The sequence below is a fragment of the Maylandia zebra genome, linkage group LG15 (genome assembly GCF_041146795.1).
Source record: "Maylandia zebra isolate NMK-2024a linkage group LG15, Mzebra_GT3a, whole genome shotgun sequence".
Classification (NCBI taxonomy): Eukaryota; Metazoa; Chordata; class Actinopteri; order Cichliformes; family Cichlidae; genus Maylandia; species Maylandia zebra.
This window is the reverse complement of record NC_135181.1, coordinates 23,473,214-23,495,797: the sequence shown is the minus strand read 5'-3', so window position 1 is coordinate 23,495,797 and position 22,584 is coordinate 23,473,214. Positions and strand designations below refer to the sequence as shown.

Sequence of the window (22,584 nt, the reverse complement as noted above, 5' to 3'; positions counted from 1 at the left end):
AGCTATGTGTTAAGAAGGGGTTTCTATGAACCAAAACTGTTTTGACTCTTTGGGAAAATTCTACTTAAAAATTTTTTTTTAAAGTGTCTTATAGAAGAAAATAACCTGTATTCTTGTCAGCTTCAAAGGAGATCTGCAGGGTTGGACTGTCTTTGTCTGTTAGCATGGTGGTGGGCTCCACGCCTTCCTCATCCGTATCGGTACTCTGCTCTCCATCTGAATGGACCTCAGCCTCACCCACTGGTGATGCCTGGTCCATGTCCCCACTACGGGCCACAGCTAGCTCTGAAAATGGTACGAGTCCAGCTTTGATGGCATGAGCATGGGACTTGCGATGCTTGTAAAGGTTGCTCTTGGTTTTGAAAGAAAAGCCACAGGGTACACAAGGGTATGGCCTCTCTCCAGTATGTGAGCGGATGTGCTTCTTCAAGACGCTGGGCTTGGCGCACGCTCGACCACAGTAGTGGCAGATGTACTTGCCAGGCTTTTTTGGCTTTTGCTCTTTTTTGCCATAGGCCTCCTCTCCGGGCTCCGGGCCTGACTGAGAATACTGTCCAAAGGAGCTGGGTAAACTAGGAGATTTGTGCCGAGGGAACCTTCCTGCACCAGCCCCATGTGGGTGAGTGTGTCCTGGGTGTCCTGGGAATAGGTCATCCGAGGGCAACTGGCCAGCAAATGGCCAGGCATGAGGCTCTAGGCCTGGCTGTGGTTTGGCTCCTGAGAGAAACCGTTCAGATTGAGGATGTTGAGGGTATGGCTGGCCAAGTTGGTAAGGATATCCCCTGTGGAACCCCTGAGCAAAGTGGCCTTGTGGGTCTTGAGATGGCGGGCCTCCTATGGCCCCAACTGCAGATGGTCCAGATAGCAGCTTTCCAGAATTCCCTGTGATTGGGTACTTCTGCTGGGGTGCTGATCCTCCAGGAGCCTCCAGGTCAGCAAAAGTGCTTCGTTTGGTGTTTGCAGAAGGCTCTGACGCCCATTTTCTTTGTAGAGGTACCTTCTCCCTTGCTAGTTCCTTGTTTGGACATTTCTGCCCTGTCGCAGGTGATTCACGAGCCTCCATTTTCTTGAAGCTCTCCGTGGTTTAGAAGAGGGAGAGAAGAGGGGATGCAGGGAATTTGGGAGGGTAGGTCTTTGAGGGTTACAAGGTCCCAAAACTACCAGGCATGATAGCGGAACCTTTGCTGGCTGCCAACAAGTTCACAGAAACATAAAATATCCATCCATTTCTCAGAAAGACTGATTATAGAGTCAAGCTGGAAACAGGAATTATCAAGTGGAGCAGAAAGGGGAGCTTCAGTGGATAACATCAGAGAGGTTTCTCTCCTTCTGCCATTTTGTAAAAACACGAATGCTGCTCTCTGTTGTTCTTCTGTCCAGTTCATCTAAGAGCAGAAGAAACCTTGAGTGACCTGCAGAGGGACAGAAAAAGAAAAGAAGAAGCACATGGAGAACATTTTAGGCAAATACTGTAGTCAACAATTGTAATAAACTGTGTTTAACAACATACTCAATTACTAACTTTTCTTGAGGGAAGGGTGCTTGTAGATCCTTTTTCTGTAGCTTCAAGTCCTTCAGTTTTCTCACCAAAAGACCTAAAGCAAAGCAAACGAGAGAAAAGGCTAATTAGTGTTGTGTACAAAAATCATCCAACAATACAGTAATCAGATACACAGATGGTAAATAACCTTTAGTCTGACATCACCCTTATAACATAAGTCGGACTGGTGTTGATGTGACATTTTTTACTGCTAAATTCAGCACGCTACCACATACTTTGTTGTGCAGAGACGACTCACTAAGTTGTCAAGTACATGCCTGATGTGCGAATATAAATGTCATTGATTGCTCAGTTAGTTTCTTCACACTGGATTCCATCTGTGCTTGTTGCCTTTTTTCACTCCTTTCTCCTCCCTCCCGCCCTCCCTCCTCCTTCCACTCAGTGAGTCACCGATGAAAAGCAAACCCACACTGTTCCTAAAGAGACACAAAGGCTTATAAATAGCGCTGTGGAAGTGACGTCGGAGTGTCATAATATGTGTAGGCGTCCAAAAAGGCCAAGTCGAAGAGCAGCAATCAGCATTAGCACCTTTTCTTCCTCTCTGGGTTACATCTAACTTGGTATGCACTTGGTTGAAAAGCGATCATGAGAATGCTCACAGATACGCAGAAACAAAAGAAGACACACACAGATGTAGACAGAGTGCTTGCAGGCACTGTAACTGCACTGCAAAACTGCAGTAGACAGTGTATATGTGTGTGTTTCCGTTGTTTAACGTTTCTTAACCACACCAACACCTGACAGCAGAAGGGGCACAGAGCCACAGAGCACATATAAACATGCATGCTGAAGTTGCATTTTTGCTTTGTATTTCCTCATCTCAGAGTTTAAACAACCTCCCTCACACTCTGATTGCGACAGAAACACACACACACACCCACACTGTGGCCTCAGTGCTGGTAAGCAGGGCTCAGTGACGTTTGTGTCTGGGGGCCCAATGTGAGACCTATAAATAGCACCGGAGGAAAACATGTTTTATTCTTAGCAGCAAGAAAGTTAAATTTAAGCTAACTTGTGTTTTTCACATGTACTCCCCAAACCCCTACGCCCACTCAGAAAGACAGACAAACAAATACCAGAAACATTATCTCAACCTTGGGTCATATCTTTGTGTTTTCCATGGTGTTAAGAGTGAAAGAATGTGGAAGAAAACTCCAGTTGGGCAACAATGGGGATTCAATTGAGTTTAGCTAGCATTATAATCCGGTGATGCTGATTGGTTAGCATTATGGTCAGCTGACACAAATGCAGCCAAAGGCAGACAATCTTGGTGATTACTACAGGGGAAGTATGGTACTAATAATAGTCAAGGCAAGGCACAGCTTTTTTAAAGACCTTTCACAGTGTGAATCCAGTAATGTGAATGGCATAATTCCCTTATGTTGAAACACTCCAGTATCAATGAGTCATGGCTCATGTGTCCTTTGACGCCTGTAGCACACATCGGATGTGCCAGTGTGCACAGCAGCAGAGGATGTGCCAAAGAGGAAAGTGGATTAACGTCAGTTCTGGGTTAAACACGAGTCCAGAGTGAGTTGAGATTAAAAGTTTGATTTAGCTGTCAAAACAGCTTGGTCACTGAACATACAGAATATAACTCTACACATGAGGATAATGGTCCGAGATCCTGTTCAAAGTAACCAGAAAACCTTTGATTACTTAAACATTCATAAAAGCTGACATGACAAGAAATTCCCGGACCAGCTTTTATTATTATATAGTTTGTAGGAGCTGGATTGGCTTGAGACTTCCTGTTCCATCCTGCGGTCATGTTTTATAAATGCACATACATTTTCAAGAGCAATACGAGGTAATTTCACCCTCAGACCATATCTGGTGATTTTGAGACAGCTTTTCAACAACTGTGATCTCTCTGTTTCTGGACCCATCCACACGTCTTTCCTTTTTGGTTAATCAATAGGACTTTAACTGAAAGCAGAACACTTTGCTTAACAAAAAAGTTGCCCTTGTCTACAGATTGTTTAATATTTATATGCAAATATGTGGTTTGTAATTATCAGAGGTGTTTCCTGCCTTAGGCTTTCCACGTATGAGCAAGGAAGGGCACGGAGGTCACAGAACAGAGCTGCACCATCATTAAATATTGGAGATAGACCATTTTTGACTGAAGGGATTCTGTGTTCCCTCTTAAGCCCATTGGGAACCATATGTCCTTTATTATTCTTTTGACCTAGCAATATACCTTTACACAATTTCTACTACTTGGTGTGGCTTTTTGAAGAGATCTTTTAAAAGCACCCAAGATGACTTCGACTCAGTAAATGTTTCACAATCCTATCCTAAAAAGCCGCATATGGCTTCCTTAAAAATCATCTCTAATAAAAAAAAGACAAAAAAATCACTTGACTTCTACTGTACCTCTTGTTGCCATTTGGAGGTCTCATATGGATGAACCTGCCAGTTGCAGCTGTAGTAGCTGCTATCACGCACACGTCAACATCCATCAGAATTCAACTCACACCCCACAAATAAACCAGCGGTGAAACTGACCTTTCAGCTTACATGGTTAACTTGGCTTAACTTCCCTTCAACCTTATGCAAGGTGACTGGTTTTGTAATGAAAGTTTTGAATGGTCACAATCTGCTGTGTGAGTGGGAGCCTGTAGTGAATGGCTTACATAAAGCTTTATTCATACATTCACCGACACAACCTGCCCCAGTTCCTGTGCGTAGGAGAGACATAGCTACTGGCGCTGTTTGTGTGTGTATGAGCGTGGGAAGTATACGTGCCAGTTGTGCGTGCGTGTGTGTGTGTGTGTGTGTGTGTGGGCTGGCAAAGGGCATGACGAGACACCCAAGTTGTAGGTAGGTCAAAACTAAGTACATTCAGAGGCTACACTCAGAGGTAAAAATAGTAGAAGTGATACACACTCAAACACTTGTAAAAAGTGATCTATCAAAATGCCCCAAATAAACACAGTTACTTAACATAAAGGAGCAGAGATCAGCTCTGCTTTCATAGACATGGAAATAGATCTAGGCAGTGTTTTATACCCACGGCATGCTTTACTTGGAACAACACACTCGATCTAAGTTTTTACGTTTGTGTGTAGGCAAACTGAATGGTCCTCTTTTCAGTAAGCATGATAATGTGCCCTCAATCCTCCAACCAAAACACATTTCACACAACATTAAACACAACATTTAAAGACAGTTTTAAGCACACTACATGTGCTGTTTGTATGAATGCAGAAACCTCCACGAATTTACTGAAAACGTGTTCAGGTGTTTTCTCAATAATAAAGAATTTGGAGCTTTAAAATAGCTATATGAAGGTTAACACATGTATTGATGAAACCTGTTATATTTTGCTTGTGTTATATAAGATCTATACAACCCACCTGCTGTTCAAATCTTTTGTTTGTGAAATGCAGCCAATCAGAAGCTATAGTAAAAGGAGAGGAGCTAACATGATAGTGGATGAGCTGAAGGGCTGCACCCGAGGCCGGTCGGTATAAGGAATAAACAAGGATTAAGTGAACTGCGTCAAATGGCATAACGCTGTACAATGCCATGAATAAGTGCATCCAGCTAAAACAACATAGTCAGATCCTCAGAGACATTTTCAAAGAGCAACATGGAAACATGAAGGGGGAAGGTCATTATTAGGAGGTATGAGGGGGTGTTGTTGGCTAGAGTCAATTTCAGATCATGGTCCGTGTTCAGTTTGTCCTTGTCTCACTTTGCTTCTTACTTTTGCTCTTCTTGATTTAAGGTACCTGGTTAGCTTGTGGTTCTGGAATTAGATTAGTCTCCTTTCTCAGTGTCAGCTATACGTCCTGAAGAATTAGACTTAAAGGTACTCAGTGTGTTTAAAAGTGATGACAAGCAGTCTATAGAGTGTATGAGGAGCTGAAAGTGAAACTCCTCTCACCGTTGCCTTCACCCAGACCTTGTTTGAACTGGCAGTTTTACCTTGGACATGAAACTTGGCACCTTTTCAGCAGTTTGTTGAATCCATCCTCTAGCTTTGTCCTGCTGGGATCTTTCCAACACACCTGTCCTTTAAAACTGAGGAATTCAAAAGGATATTGCAACTACTTCTCAATATCCCAGTTTCCTTGTACGGGAATGCCCTCAGACCTCTTGACAGACTGCTTTACAAAATAGAAGTTTGATGGAAACTAATTAAATAAACATGTTGATATAAATTAAGCAACAAGAGATTCAAGAGAATTCATGTGCTTGCAGGTATGTACAAGTAGACTCATACGCACATATGCCCAAACCCTGGAGGTATGAACACTGTGTGGGCATTAACCATGCAGTAAGAACAAAAGGCTGTGTGTGTGTGTGTGTGTGTGCTGCTCTGTGAAGTGTGTGGGAGGCTGTTCAATCCTGAGGGCTGAAGGCACTCTCTCTCTCTCTCCCTTTCTCTTTCACTCGATTTCATCCGACTTATTGGGAAGACAGTTGGGAATAATGTTGCCAAAACGACAAGATAATAGATCAACATTTGTACAAATCCCTTCCCTCCTTGAATCATTATGAGAGTATGCATGCATCACTAACACACCCACATGCACGCTCACCAGTAATCCCTCTCCTACAGTGTCTTGTTCAGATATGCAGTAGATAAGCCTCTCATTTACTTTCAGTGAAAGAAACAGTTGAGGACAGAGCTCTGTGCGTGTGTGTCTGTGTGTTTGCGCGCGTGTACGTGTGGCTAGTTATTCTTAAATTGGCCCGCTAGGGTGCTGCATACCAACTCAAATGGTTGGAATTCCTGTGACAAAAAAACAGAGAGAAAGCATATTTGCAAGTGTTTGTCTTGCCCTGTCTGTCACTCATTGCATAATATATTTGTAAAAAAGACACAAGCAGAATACAAATTAGATCCCCGTTCCATATTTGATACTCTATGATTAAGACTAAAAGGATAAAGAGGGAGAACACATGACAAAGATGCAGGGAGGGTGCAAGGAAACAGAAAGGGAACAATCATACAGGACACAAATGAGGAAACAGGTATGGATTATAGGATAAAGAAGGAACAAAGCCACTGATGAGGACTCAGATAAGGGAACAATAATACATAAGGAAATAAGAAAGTAGGGATCCAGTTGGAGAAGGGATACTTATGGGTATTAACTTACAGGAGAGAGAACAGGAACACAAAAGATGGAACAATTAATGCTCGTTAAGAAAAGAAAGGGGAATTTATAAAGAAAAAAAAAAGATAAAGACGTGAACAATCATAAGGGATCCAAGGTAGAGGTAGAGAGAGAAGGAACAAGGATGTAAAAGGCAGGTGGAGGATTTTGGGAAGAATACACAATGAACAGAAAGAGGACAAAGAAAAGGGAACACGCACCCAAGAATACAGATGGACGGAAAAAGCACATAATGTAGAGAGTAAACGAGGGAGAAAAACTGTTTGAGAAGAGGAAAAAAGACCAAAAGAGCAGGAGAAAGGGCACAAATTACAGGAAGGTTACACAAAGAGCGAGGACAAAGCTCAAGGACATCAAGGAGGGGGGAAAGCACTTGTCAAGAAAACCGAGACCTTGCTGAGATGTGGAAACCAAGAAAGGAGAAAAAGAACAAGGATGCAATGGGAACGGGACAAAGTGGAAAGACTAAGGACTCGCTTGCGGGAATAAAGATGAAGGAGAGGTGAGGAAACAAAAACGACAAGCACTCAGGTGAAGTTAAATACTAAGAGTGAAGAAGACTAAATGAGGAGTCTAAAGTAGAACAAAGGTGAGGAAACAAATCTAAAGAAAGGAGACAAGGCAAAACATCAGTAAAAGAGCACACAATGACAAGCCAAAAAAGGAGGATAGAGAAGGTATTTAAGGTTAAGGTTTAAATTGAAAGATTTAGGAGTTTGAGAATAAGTACTCACAAGAGTAATCAAGGAGAGTGCAACAGGACAGAGGTGAGGAAATAAACACTACAGAAAGGTAACAAGCATAGAAACTGGGGAACTAGGCCACAGCAGAGACAATTCAGGTGAGGTAATGGTATGTTTACAAATGGAACGTAGCTGGTGAGGAAGAGGGTCATGCAAGCTGGTGTCAGATGCCTTTACTCTACTAACACACACACACACACACACACACACACACACACACACACACACACACACACACACACACACACACACACACACACACACACACACACACACACACACAGTTATATGTATACCAAATAGATGCATGCATGGACTGATCACACACAAAGCCTGGGTTCGAGTTTCTGAGCAGCAGCCGAAGTGTTCTGGTGCTTTGGGTGGTCAGAGGCTAAGTAAATTATTTAAACATGTTACTAATGGTTTCCATTCAGTGATTAACAACTTTATACAGCCAAAGAGAGAGAGAGGGGGGTGGGGTGGGGGTGGAGGGAGAAGGGCCGGTTGAGGGCAGCTGGCAGTGTGTTTGTTTTTTGGCTCTGCTCTGTTTGGCCCCAACTGGACTGAAACCACACACACCTCCAGTAAAACTCTACCTTTGTTTTACCTGGAGGGACACAGAAGTTACTGGAACAATAAGTTGGACTGCTGAGAGAGTGTGTGTACACCCATGCCTGTGTGTGTGTGTGTGTGCTGTTAGAGTGCACCAGGAGCTGGTTCATTTACTGGCATAATAACTAGGTGTTTCATCTGCCCTTCAACCATCTGTAGATGTAAATTGTGCCAATAAGGGCTGAAATATCCACAACATCTACTACTACTTAAATCCATTCTAAAGTAAGCTGAATGAATATGATTTGTGCAGTGTGCCTATCTAATCCTGGCCCAGTATCCTAAGACTGTCATTCTCATTGGAAGAAGAAAAAAGACACACTTCAAGCATGAATGACAACACAGGGCTCTACCCTCTCCAAGCCCAGTGAGCTGTAATATACCTCTCTTGGAATTAGATTCAGAGATAATGTGGTTGGATTCAGTCATCACTGTCATTGTGTTATAGTCATCAAGTAATAATTGAACCAGGCAGGAACAGGAAACGAACGCCTGCTGACCCATCCATCCACCCCAGTGACCACAGTGCTCAGGTCAGATTGGTGTAATCGCCCACAACTCTCACCTGTCACCCGATTCCAATTCTCTCTTTTGAACTTTTAGGGTTTTTAGTTCCCTAAATGTATATCACCCTAAAAAAATGCCCCCCCAATATTTCCTTTTGTAAAGACATTTCCAAGAAAGCACAGTTTGATGCTAATTATGAGTCAAAAAAATGTGAAATTAAATTTGAAATCAATTTTTTACAAGAATTGAAGACAGCAGTGCAGTCCATAAAGATTAGTATAATCTGGACAAAATGTGAAGAAAGGGAGTTATGTCTGAGAGAAAACATCCTTTTATATTTCTGGGTGAAAACAAAAGTGGCGTATGTGTGAACCACAGCAGCACGCTGACTGCAGGTTGCTGCAAAGTTAAATTTAAAGCACTTTAAGACTTCTCTGTGCCAGGCCAAATAAAATCTGTGGCCAATTTCACCCCCTGCCAAAAGTTTTATAAATAAAAAATTCACTTTCTCAGCAGTTATATTACAATACCTGCTTTCTTAAATTAGGCCAGGTAAAAGTTTTACACAACTCCGTGTCGAAAATTAAAAAGCCATGTGTGAATTATGATGGTTGCACAAGGCTTACGTCTTAATGGAAATTAGAAACATCACCTTCCTTCTACACACTTACTGTGCCCTTGAGCAGGGCTTTTGAGCTCAAGCTGGTCCAGTGAAGGCCAACAGCAGGAGTCTGTGGTTTCACCAGGATGTTCCCAGCATGAAATAAGTGAAATGAAGTTTAGCAGAACAGGAACACATGCAGCTCTACCTACTGACAGAAAAATCCAGGTCTTAGGAAGGGAACTGTAACACTTTCTCCATCCCAACTACCCTTCAAAATGTCTCCTTGACTTCTATTTCTGTTTTTCACTTTCTACATTTCCCAAAGAGCTTTGACAGCCTCAAAAGAGAGTGCCTGAGCTGGTGCTGTCACCTCTGGGTTATACGTGTAGGTGGTCAGAGAGCTTTTCCAGGTAAAATACACTCAGACTTTTTCATAACCCGTCCTGTCTTTTACTGCAGCTGCACCGAATTCTGGTCTATTTTCTGCTCTTGAGGGTGCAAAATTCAACCTTCCTGCCTCTTTAACAAAACATTTCTTCTTTTGAGAACGTTGAGTGGCACCACAAGAAGGTAACTCGAAAAAGAAGCCCTCGCTGTTCGATTCAGAGGGACTGACGCCAAAATGTGGGCAATAAGCTGCCAAAAGCAGGTCCTCATTCTCTAAAAGAAGGCAGATGGAATAATAAAAGAAGCAATAAAAAACAAGCATTTACATCGTCGCAAATAAAAATGTACAAGCGCATTGAGCGCGAAAAAAGTTATAAACAGCAATGAGATTCAGTTTATAAGATCAACCGCAGATATATAAACTGTATACGAAAGATATACACCACATAAACCTGCAATTCTTCTAATGGACAGCATTTGTTTGAAAAGTCAGACACTATAAAGGCCTATGAGAAAATGCCCATGACCCCAGTCCCTGGTTTCATGATGTTCATTTAAATTATAGTTACATTTTGAGTGAAATAAATTAGGTTGTGAGTATATTGTGATTTACAGATCACTATGGTAGTGACAATCACAAGGAAGCCGTAGCGCTGACCCCTTTGACTCTAGATGGAGACCAATTAAATGAACCAAAAATTAACAACTGAGGCCATAAATGTATTTGAAAAAACTCGAGAGAGCTGAAAGGTCATTTTCCAAAAGACTTCTGCATAGTAAGTCTTTGTGGTCTCTGGCCCACTGCAGAGGAGGGGTGGCACGGTGAGCTCCTGGGGCGGCGCAGAGGCGTGGCTGAACAGGTGTTTGTTGTGACTCTTCTTATGTTTCAGTGACAGTCGAGGAAGGGAGGGGAGTGACTACTGAGCGGGAGTGTCTGTGTCCCGTGCGCTGAAGCCGAAACCACGGCTATAATAAAATAAGTGAGTGTCACTGTACCCACGGTGTGTGTGCGTGTGTTGGGGTCCGACGTCACAGTCTTCTTTTTGAAACCTTAGCCGTCACCCCCTGCTGGTCATTGAAGATTTAAGAGCATGTCTTTTGTCCTGTCTTCCTTCTCTACCCCCAACCAGTCAAGGGAGATGGCCGCCCCTCCCTGAGCTTGGTTTTGCCGGAAGTTTCTTCCTGTTAAAAGGGTTTTTTTTACTTCCCACTGTTGCCAAAGTGCTTGCTCATAAGGGGTCATATGATTGTTGGGTTTTTCTCTGTATGCATTATTGTAGGGTCTACAATAATATAAAGTGCCTTGAGGCGACTGTTGTAGTAATTTGGCGCTGCATAAATAAATTGAATTAAGGCGCTTCTGCACTGACCTTACTTTTCAGTATGGACTGGCTGTGTTTAAATACCAAAAACTTGGCAGATACTTAATTTTTCGTAAAATCATTCAAGTTGCTTCATCCATACAGCAAATTACAACAGATACAACACATTTGGGAGCTTTGACAGGTGAAAAAATGCTGCAATTTTATCTAAATAAAGAATTGGCATGATAAACTCTTGTTCATGTTCACTGTTGTCCTATCATGTCACCTCATCAACGAACACAGTCACTGTACCAACAAGGTTTCTGTGTAATTTCATGTAAAGTGATACAAAACATAATTTCCTTTGTCATTTCCTGGTCTGAATTCGCACTTCCACCGAGATTTAGCATTACAAAGTAGATTTTTAGGGTTAAGACTGACTTGAAATGACTAAGAATGGGGTATTATGATTGGCCGCAGAGGCAAATGAAGACATAGATTCATTTTGGACACAAAAATAATAGCACCGAAAACTGATTATTTTATCTCCAGAGTGCAAAACTATCATCATTGTTTTGTCAGTCAAGCACTCATGTTGCCCACCGTTCATGTTGAGGCAGCCGTGTTTGGTTTTAATTTAGTGCTGTCAATCATCAGGTCGGCAGATGCACTGCTGGATTTGAAAGAGAAAAACAGAGAGAAGAGGCTCTCCAGAAATGACTGAAATTAAATCTAAAAGAGTGTGAGAGAGATGAATCAAATGAACTCAATTTGAACTGTGATGCACAACAAACACGCACGCATGCACATGCACACACACACACTTGAGCAGGCGGCTTGTAGACACTGATTTACAGCAGGTAGGAAGTCATTATGCTACTGAATATTTCTCTCAGAAAAAAAAATCTGAAAATATGCGTGTGTCTGTGTGTACAAGTGTGTGTGTGGGCCCAGAATAGAGTAAATGTGTGGGAGGTGGCAGCACAGGCAGGTTTGCAGAGACAGGATGAGGGTGTGTGTGTGTGTGTGTGTGTGTGTGTGTGTGTGTGTGTGTGTGTGTGTGTGTGTGGGAGGAGGAAGTTTTTGGTGTGCCAAGGTTATAGTTTTGCTGCTGCTGAATTACAGTTATAAAAGCTTCAGTTACACAACGGAAAATACTCCAAACTTATCACTACTCTGTGACGGAGAAGAAATCTAACTTTATCTTTTAATGCTAGATATAGATATAGATATATAAGGACTGGAATGAACAAAATGATGCATAATTCTTTCTGTACCCACATGATCTCTAAGAACATTACAGAAAGTACAAAGGATTTTTCTCATCATTATTATTATTTATGTCAGAAATTAGGACAAATCCTCTGACAACTTGAATTCTCATTAAGTGAGAAAAACATCAACCTGTAACATCGGTAAAACGCTGCTGACATAATTGATGCATCATTACAGCCTTGATGCACATAATGATGCATCAAGGCTGAATCTGCGTGCTTTACTCTTTAGTCTTGATACCAGTAAGACTGAAGAATGCAAGACATTTACTCATAATGCAGTATTTTCTTACTTTGCTTTATGCTTCTTTAAGTAACAAGTCTACAGTACCAGCAGTGTAGAAATGCTGAATGACTCATGAATCTAAACTCAACCAACAAATGGGTTTAAAAAACAGACACGAGAAACACAAAATTTGGGTGACATGATAGGCGGAGCGGTTGGGGTCCCCTGAGCATCTGATCCCTGCTTCCAGGTGGCCGGACAGTATGCTGAATGTCATCGTCCTTTTCTCTAGCCTGCTTAACTGTCTTCATCGAATTGTTAAGGAACAGCTAAAAAGCCAGTGCAGTATAGAAATGCTGTTTAATTTACAAATTTAAGAAAATACAGAAAAATTAAATGATGAAGAAGGAAATATGTTTTTTTAAAGAAAATATTTCTGGCGCTCAAATGAAAAGAAAGCACCGCAAGCTCATAAAGTCCAAGGGGAAAACAATATGAGGGTATTTGTATGTTTTCCTACACACGGATTCTTCTTCCAGGCTTGCTGGTGGAGTAAATACATGTGAAAACTGTGTGTGAGCCTGCCAGTGTGAAACATGTGAATCAATGATTGCTTTATGGTGTTGTATATGTACACACGAAATTATATGTTTTCAGTCTGAAAGTCCTGAGCAGTGAGGTCACTCTCTGGTCTGCTGCAGCGCTGTCCAATGTCCACATGTCTGTATGTGGTTTCAGCTTTGAAAGACCACGACCATATTAGTCCTGGAAAAGAACCTTCAGTGTCAAATCAAATGACATCAAGTTTGGCTTTTCTCTCACAAATTACATTTTTTTACTACTGTATAACCAAAGGCCGATCTACTTGACTTCTCAAATTGTTTTCTAATTTAGTCCCATTTGTTTACCTCTGTTTGCTCTTAACATCAACCATCTGTTTCAAATTAAAATGTTTCTGGCTGCTTACTGGGGATACTCCCCACCCTTTGCTGGGAAGCTTTAATTGTGAAACCCTTAAGGAAGTGTTGGGTTTTATTAAGAAAGCATGCTCAAAAGCATGGCGAACACTAACAGAAAGACAGGAGGTGGAGCTGGAGGTGGCAGAGCTGAAGATGTTAAGATTTTAATTGGGAGTGACGAGGACCGACAAAATTAGAAATGAGTACATCAGAGGGACAGCTCAGATTGAGCAGTGTGTGACAAAGGTAGCGAGGCGAGGCTGAAATGATTTGGACATGTGGATAGGAGGAATTGTGGACAAAAGGTGTTGAATACAGAGCTACAACGCAGAAGGAAAAGAGGAAGACCACAGAGAAGATTAGTGGATGCGGTGAAGAAGAACATAAAGGGAATAATGCAAGGAATAGAGTGAGATGGAGGCAGATGATTTGCTTTGGTGACCACTAAAGGGAGAAGAAGCCTGAAAGCATCACCGATCAGACTTTATTAAAGTGCATTAATAAAGATGTGAGGACAGGCTTCTTGTTTAGAATTAAACACTGATTTGCAAGATGACTGTTTACACAGTGGGAGCTATGAAAATGTGTGTCATTGCGAAAACTGGGGTTTGGTAATTGGCAATTTTGGTTTTCCATATTTTTCCCCCAAAAGCTGAACCCATCTGTTAAAATCATAAATTTTAGTCGAAACAGACTGTATATAAAAGATGTTCCAAAAAATACCAGCACCACCACAAATACTGACTGATCCAGTTCTGTGACTTGAACTAGCAGAGTTGACCGATATGAGCTTGTGTCAGTCAAATCAGTTAATTCTGCCAAACTTTGAGCCCTAATGAAATTTAAAAAGGGGCCTTACATGCAGTTTAGCATGTTCAGTTATAACTGAAGGGGGAAATTAGCTATTGGGACCAAAACTGCATATCTGGATGCCAGGGTGTAAACTGTTAATTGCTGCCGTAAAGCAGAACATTTTAACATCGGGGTCTATGGGGACTGACTTGCTTTTGGAGCCAACCTCAAGAAACTTCTTTCTTGAATTAGCTTCATTTTTCAGGCCTGGAGGCTTTTTCTTGGGCGGAACTTTCTCTGTTAAATAATGTTCATTTCGAATTTGGAAACAGTGGGAGCCAAAACCACATGGCCCATTTAGTAACTGTCCTGGAGGTATCAGATGTATTAAGTTCGTTAGCGGATCAAGAATCTGCAGAGCTACATGAGAAGTACTCATGACAACTTGGCAAACTTCGTCTGTTAGGCTAGATTGTGTGATAAAATCAAAAGATCCCGAACAGCTACTAAGCAATGATTAAATTTTGTCAGCTCTTCAGTTTAGTATTTTTCTTTATTTATTCTGTTCTCATGCTGCTCAATATATTGCAGTGTACAATTACTGAGCCACAGTGATTCTGAAGAGGTAACAAGAGTTTACACACACACACACACACACACACACACACACACACACACACACACACACACACACACACACACACCCTGGGAAAGATAATGTGACACAGCACCAATTCAGGCTGTTAAAGAATTCCGTGTTCCATGTTCAGGCTCCTGGCTCACGCTCAAACATACAGTATATGCACTGTACCTACAGAGTTTTCTTTTCCGACACAGCGGTTCTTCCACAGCTGTGGCTGTTTGACCAACATGTTTCCATTTAACAGAGAAAGCAAAAAAGAGAGATGGTGAAAAAGATGGAGGAGAGAGAGGAGGGGGGGGGGGGGGGGGGGGGCAAAAGAGACAGAGGGGAGGGGGGTGAAGAGGTGAGGAGGGGAAAAACAGGCGTCCTGTTGGTGTAAATTGCCAGTGGAAAAGAGAAGGCAGTCATATTTTCCACAGGGCTGCTGGGCCAGCCTTGAAACTATTACTGAGTTAGCCGCATGCATGTGTGTATGTGCGTGCACGTGTGCATGCATGTGTGTAGCTTCATTACATTTTCCACAACAGTTTGCAAAACGCACTAGGAAGCGAGATGGACAGAGGAAGAGGTAGTTAAGATTTTTTTCAGGGATGGACATCTTCTCATGGTCTGTTAAAGGTTCTTCTGTAACCCGGCAACAGCCAATAAGGAGCGTAAAGTTACACAGAGAAATTATACCGTGTTGGAGGTTGGTGGAAGCACTGCCATATTTCTTGAACATGACGGAAATCCAGGGTTGTCATCTGGCCCCTGAGTTACCGTCAGATGGGCAATGCTACCCGGTTTGTCTGAACCACTTTAAATCTCCTCCTGGAGAAATGCTTTAAGTGCACAGTCCACAGTCAAAAAGTTGTTGAGGATGACGGCACGTCTCTTCTTGCTCAACCACAAGTCCAGAAAGTGAGATTTTGGTGAGTCCAAGCTTGGCCAAAGCAGCATTAAAAATAGGTATGTTACATTAGCTTGATACTTGATTCTATTGTTTTGATGTTTAAATACAGCAAATCCTGTTTTCTCCTTTTGAACCAACGCCTCTGCTTGAAAGACAAAATTGCATGGTCATCAAGTGACAAAAGTCTGACTCAGTCAGGAGGCTCCATCTGGGGCTGAAAAATGAACCCAATGTGGAAGTGCCCCAAACTGCAGTTCCTCAAGTAGCTGACACTGGCCACAGAAACACTCCTGTGTTAAAATGCGTATCAAACATGTTAAGAAAAAAAAGTTCTGTTCTTGTTACAGCTTAAGGCTAGAGATGTGGCCACTTTGACTGACTAGCTGTGGCCGCTCGCTGTCTGCTATGCTAAAACCCTGTGAACTGGAGCTCTTGACAGTGACTGTGGTGTTGGTGCCATTTGGGGCAATGGAGGAAATTATTTGATGAATATCATTATTATAATAAGTAATACATCTATGCAGTTATTTATACTAACAGCCCATTCAGCGGGACGTTGCTCCACTTTTGGGGAATTTGGTTTAATTTAATACTTTATACTTATTCTATACTTTACTTTCTATATAAAAGGACACCATACCCAATTAAATGGGAGCACTGAGGCAATGCTTAACCCTGCTGTTGCAGCAGTACAAAAAAAACAAAAAACATAAGACTTCTGCACAGTCGCTATCGGTCTGAATCATGTGTGAGTTTGTGGCATGTTTCGAGGTTTAAGAGTCGCAGAATGCACAAAGAAGACACAAACTACAAACCACCAAAGCTACTGCAGGAGATGCAGGAAATGAAAATGTAACCCAAGTAACCAAAGAGCAAGAGCACTAGTGTATCTGAAGAAATGCAACCAGAGTTGAAATTAATGACTAATTGTTTAAAGTCTAAACAGTTCAAATGTTTAATGAGATGGATCATTCAAACAATTAGCTATGCTAAAGCCTGTTTTAACCAAAAGCTTGGCCTAAGTTCTTCTCCATGAGATGTAGTTTAATAGGATTTTTAAAACTATTTTCCAGTTTAACCAAATTTACTTTTGGCTCACTTCGGTAACGTAGGTACAAGTAGGGATGGGTTCAATTCACGGTTTTGAGTTCAAATTCCAGTTTCAGATTTGGGTCAGTGTTTTTGTTTACAGGTTTCAGTTTCACACCCTTGTAGACCTCTATTGGAGACCAGGGCAGCGTGTCAGAGTAGCTAACACTCTGATCTCCTTGATCTGGAATTTCATTTATACTTGAATCATCTCCGAGCTGACCTGAAGCCATACCAAAACAATCGCTCCTCTTTCCTGGTTGATGTATATTTAGCCGTGATGCCTGCAGCTGCGGCCGCAGAGACGTTGGTGACGCAAACTGCAGAACCTCCGCACACTAGCAGCTATTGTAGGAGCCCTTCTTCATGCATTCATGTTGAATTAGCAGCGTGCACAGTGGCAGCCGTTGTAGAAGTCGGTGTGTTTTATGTAACTTGCCTTTAGAGATCCGTGAGTCTTTGAATGAAAAGATGCATCGATGCTCTGCTGCTTCCAGAGTGGGAGCTTCCAGCCCACAACAACTCTGTAAATGTTTGACTCAAGACTATTCCTGGTGTGTGTTTGCGTATATGGGCATGATGCTCACACTTATGTAAGTGTCTTTCATCTGCATCCCTCTTCCCCACTCCACTCTCCTCCCCTTGTTGTTTTCAGTCCCCTCTTCTCTCCCAACTCAACGCTTCCTTCGATTTTCTGCTGCCTTGTTTACGCATCTCTCTCCTCTTTCAGCCTTCTTTTCCTTTCCATTCACCCCCCTCCTCTGCTCTCCTCTCGTTAAAAAAAGCCTGCAGGCAGGTTTTAGCAGCACCTATAATGCTGAGTTAGTTTTACTCTCAGGAACCAAGTGTCATCCTGGAGGCCATTTTTCACTGTGTTACATCAGAATCTGCAATCCAAAGCTTGCAACATCACCAATAATAGAACTCCTACTATGTAGGGCAGATAATTACCAAAACTTTCAGTCACACACTTCAGAAACCAAGCGAGATGCACTCGGGGCTTTTGTTACCCTCATTTATGTCAGGAAGGCAGACAAAGAGTATTCCAGCGCAACTACTTTTCTGGCTCCAGGCATTGGGAGTTGCCCATTGTGGTGGGCAATAAAATATGTATATTATGGAAACAACACCTTGTACTTGAATGAAGGAACATGCAGTCCTGTAAGAACTGTTGTACTCTACAAAAAGAAGACTAGTATTACTCAGAATTGCAGCCTAGACTTAGAGTAAGTGCTTTTTGATAATCACAGTCTTTTTCTCGGGCATTCACTGTAAATCTTAACCTTTTATGCATTCATCTCAGTGCCTCTGCGGCATCAAAAGCATCTTTGGACTATCTACTGGAGAATGTAATTTTTAAAAGAATGGGGTTAATTTCCTAAACTTGCGAGTTGCCAGTGATTTAGCAACAGATTATTTTAACAACCTCCAATTACAGGAGGTTCATCTTGTAGCTACAAAACAAGCACATTTTAACCTTTTACCACCCATCAGGGTCAACAGTGAACCACTGGTTTGAGTTAGGCTGAATTTTTGATGAATGCTATAACAGACATACTTTCAGAAAGTTGAGGATGTCACCTTTCAAATTTGGACACAAAAGATCTTCTGTAGCTACTAAGATTCCTTTATGGGTATCCCAAAAACATGAAAATTCCATATGCTCCAGGCACAGATTTGAAGGTAACACTAACCTACCCGCTCTAATTGCAATACAGTAATGATAATAATATATCAATATTAGCTTGGGGACACATCTCTAGGCTTGAGCAACACATTGGATGAGAGTGTCCAATGATAATGGCTGAAACTCAGAAAACTGATCTAATCTGCTAAACATCAAAGATACCAGTTGTTTCAACATTTCAGTATAAGCACATTTACACCATTTAACTTGCAATACAAACTTAAATACACTCCCTTGTTCTTCAAATGGCTTTTCCACTTTGCTTTGTGGTGATCTGAATGGTTAATCCTCAATCCTAACCACTTGGTTTTCTAACCCTAACTTCCTCTGCCATGCACTGCTTTTTGCATTTACACTTCAGCCTTCTGTCTACCATAACCCTAACCTCTCATCACCTCTGTGCCTAAGCATAATCTTGTGGATGTAGCTCATCTGCCTGATGTAGATCTTTAATCGAGTTATAGGTTTTGCTAAACATGACAAATACTCATCCACCTCAGAGGCCTTTGCTTGTGCAGCTACGGCACATTACTTCTGTCAAAAAAATGTTGGGTATGGAGCAAAACCCGCATCTTCAGTCCAACATTATATATTTACACGGTTCAGGTGTTTGTCACAAGGATCTCTGTATCCTCCAAAAACACTCAGGCGAAGTGAACCGTGAACACATCGAGCTGTGTTTGTTTGACTGCCAGAGCTGCTCAGCATCATCTGAATCATAGCTGGTGTTTCTGATACGAGCTTCCAGCACTTTCAGTAATGTGTCACAATGACATCATGGCATAAAATAAATCTTTTACACAGCTGCAGTATCAACATGAGAAATTCTCTCCGCTCCCAACGCTTTCTTTTCACCTTAAAGGTGAGAGAATCATCATGGCTTCGGGGCTCGATGTGAGTTTTTCGTTTCTTGTTTCCATATGAAACTACTTTTAAACTACTGTTAAAAGGAAACCTATTAAAAGGCAGAGTTGGGGTACAAATCTGCAGCTTAAATCTGTAATTCCACTGTATGAACATGTCGGGATGGATCTGTGAAGACGTAAGTGCGACGAAAAGGGAGTAAAAGCTGCTTCTAACATGATAGGTATTCCAAGAAAGCAGCAGCCATCACTGTCGCTCAAGTGGCCAATTCCCCCCTCTGCCAGTAACTTGATGTTTACAGAAGAATACAACTCCAGAAGGACCAAATGATGGTTGGTTAGCTGCAAAATTGGCCGACAGAGTAGAAAAACCCAGACTCTGCCAGAATGTATCCCAACATTTGGATAGCTGCCGGCAATTTCTGAGTCTGTTTGTAGCATCTTATCCTGTCCTGGCTGGTTATTTATAAGCAGCAAAATGTATGTGCTGTGCATGCTGTAGGTGTGTGTGAGTGCACTGCAGTTTATTCTTGACACAATGGGGGCGGGTGGTTGAATGACTACTGTCCCCAACACCCGTTACTTGCACACACACACACACACACACACACACACACACACACACACACACACACACACACACACACACACACACACACACACACACACACACACTCTCTAGTGCTGACTGTCCACCCACGCACTAATCTCTGTCCCTTCACATCCGCAGAGCAGCAGGTAGGTAGGAGGTGTGTGGTCTGAGTGTGTGTGTGTGTGTGTGTGTCTGTTCACCAGTATGACTAACATCTTACAGAATTAAAAACCCTCAGTGGCACAGATGGCTCGGTGAGCAAACTAGACGGACAAGAGTTGGCTAATTTCAACTGATTAATGCATGAAATTCTTCCTAGATGTTACCGCATTTTCAGGCCAGAAGCAGACACATCCGTTTGTTTGCGTGCACGCCACACCTGCATGTAAAACTCTTCCTGTTACATTTGCTGCTGCAGTTTTTGCTGCTGATTTGCATCTCTCTTCCTTCTTGCCCTCACACTTTTCAGCATGTAAGACAGAGAATGGCCAGAACTATGCGGACACCTAAACATGACATTGTAATTCCCAAGAAGGTCAACACTGACATTACAGCATGACCTTTTCTGTATTCTCGCTCTTCTCTTTTTAAGTCTGCCTGATATTTTTCACATGGTGGTTGTTTAAGGGTTCCCTACATGTGATGAATTATCTTATTCTCTACATTGTGGACACAAAATGGTAATAAATTGTACTCCTATTGTGTTCATTCACCTCAACAATGGTCAAAAATTGAAATAATAAAATTGTTCAGAGTTTTAACATTTGCAGACTGAATGCTCTTGTAAGTAGGAAGTAGGTGATGCTGTGCCAGAACCCTATACATGTTGCTCTCTGACGCACCAGAAGGAAAATGTGTTGTAAGAGAACTTCCAGTTTAGAGTCAACATTGTTTTTGCACAATAGGATGAAAACATGTCTCTCACTTTAGGTGTCACTTTGTTCCATAAAAGACACCTTAACTTGTCGCTATAGTATGATAGTATGATGTCTTGAGCCAACCCCATTTCTTTATATTTTTCTGAAAAATGTTAAATAGGTGCAGTGATGTATTGAGACATCTGACAATATAAAATATACACATAAAAGGCAAAAAAAAGATTCTGTAAAAGTATGTGTGAGTGTTTGCATTTGGTATGACCACTCTTTGAAGGACATTTAAAACTTTTCTTTGGCTGCCTTTTCTCACACTGCCACAGTGATATTGAGGTCCAAGTTCTGGGGAGGCCAATCCATGATTAATAGTTAATAATACTATAATAATAGTAGTCTATTCAGGCATGCTATTACTGCACTGGCAGTGTGTCTGGCATCAGTGTCAGGCTAAAAAATGGTGTTGCCAATCAAATACTTTCCATATCCCAACACCACTGCCAGAAATGCAACCATGTTTTCCAGACAACTGTAGAAACCCACTGTTGAACCTCTCTCTTGACCCCCTCCATACATATTGACAAATATTTTAACCAAAAATATCTAAATTGCATTCATCACATCATCAGACCTGTTACCACTGATTGTCAGTCCAGTTCTTCTGTAGTTTGGCGTACCTCACCCTTTTCATCCTGCTTCCTTTCCTTATGAATGGCTTCCTGACAACCATCTACTGAGACTTCCTGATGAAGCTTCAGTGAACAGTAGGTGGATCAACAGGAGAGCCAAATGCATGGCTCAGGTCCTGTGTCCGGATACTGTTAAAAAATATTGTTTTATGCCTGTCAAACTGTGTTATCATTAAGATTTTTCATTGATTTTTCTTTTAACATTCAGTTCAGTGTTTTTGCAACAGACGGCTAGTAACAAAGTGTGAACATACAATTTAAAGTTGTCTGCTATGTGTAAACACAACACTGGATCAACCCTCGAGGTAGGTGTCTTTTCTATGGTTGAATGATTCATAGGTCAGTGGCTTAACAAACAAACAAAAAAACATTCCTTTGAAATGGTAAGGTACAAGGACTGGACTGAAAACGAGTGAAAAAGCAGGACTGGAGAACTGTTGCTCAACAAAACAAAGTCTGGCTCCTTGGAAGCAAAATACAAAGAAATAAGGAGCAGCTCAACAAATATGCAGGAGAAATATTGAGATGTTGGCATTTGGATTAATATTTTAATCCAATCATAAATTTTACCATTGTGACCCTATCACATGACTCCTACCATATGATTGATGATGGTGTTTTTTAATACGTGATTGTCTGCTGAGGAAGAGTAGTGCTCTAAACATCACTCTGTTTGAGATATTTCAGTACTGGCTTTTTAGGGTGTAGCAGCTGCCTGCTTTAGCGTGGATGTGCCTCTCTTCCTTTTAGTGTTGTATATACTTAATCATTACTTTCTACCTGCGCTTGAAACTCCATTGCTGGGATTTTCCTTTCATCGAGACACAACAAGACAGAACTTTGACATGCAGTCTGCTATGCTGACCGGGTCGTCTACATACCTTTGGTCACATCATATAAATCGACATCAAAGCATCAGTGAGAAACTTATCAGATTTTCTAGATCTACACGGCTGCATTATACATGCCTGGGTGAGTGTACTGTATGTGTACAGTGCTGGACTGTAGACAAATCCCCAAGTGTTGTAAAAATATCCCGCATGAAGGGCGCTGACATCCCGTCTCTGTGGAAACCAGATGGATGTTTACAGTCCAAACAGCACACCTGATAGAAGCACACTGGACCTTTCAGCTGTGGCTTTTTTGTTTTTTT

The 22,584-nt window shown here is 41.7% G+C and overlaps 1 protein-coding gene across 4 annotated transcripts in view; it reads right to left on the bottom strand.

Annotated features, from left to right (window-relative positions):
• hivep2a (HIVEP zinc finger 2a) overlaps positions 1–22,584 on the bottom strand; it is a 121,301-nt gene that overhangs the window by 21,410 nt on the left and 77,307 nt on the right. For all 4 annotated transcript variants that reach the window (XM_004568443.6, XM_012923905.5, XM_076874158.1 and 1 more), the window contains 2 exons: positions 1,523–1,595; positions 106–1,412 (listed from right to left, as the gene is read on the bottom strand). In XM_004568443.6, the coding sequence (XP_004568500.2) occupies positions 106–1,063 (958 nt within the window). In that variant the 5' untranslated portion in view covers positions 1,064–1,412; positions 1,523–1,595. The remainder of the gene's footprint in view (positions 1–105; positions 1,413–1,522; positions 1,596–22,584) is intronic.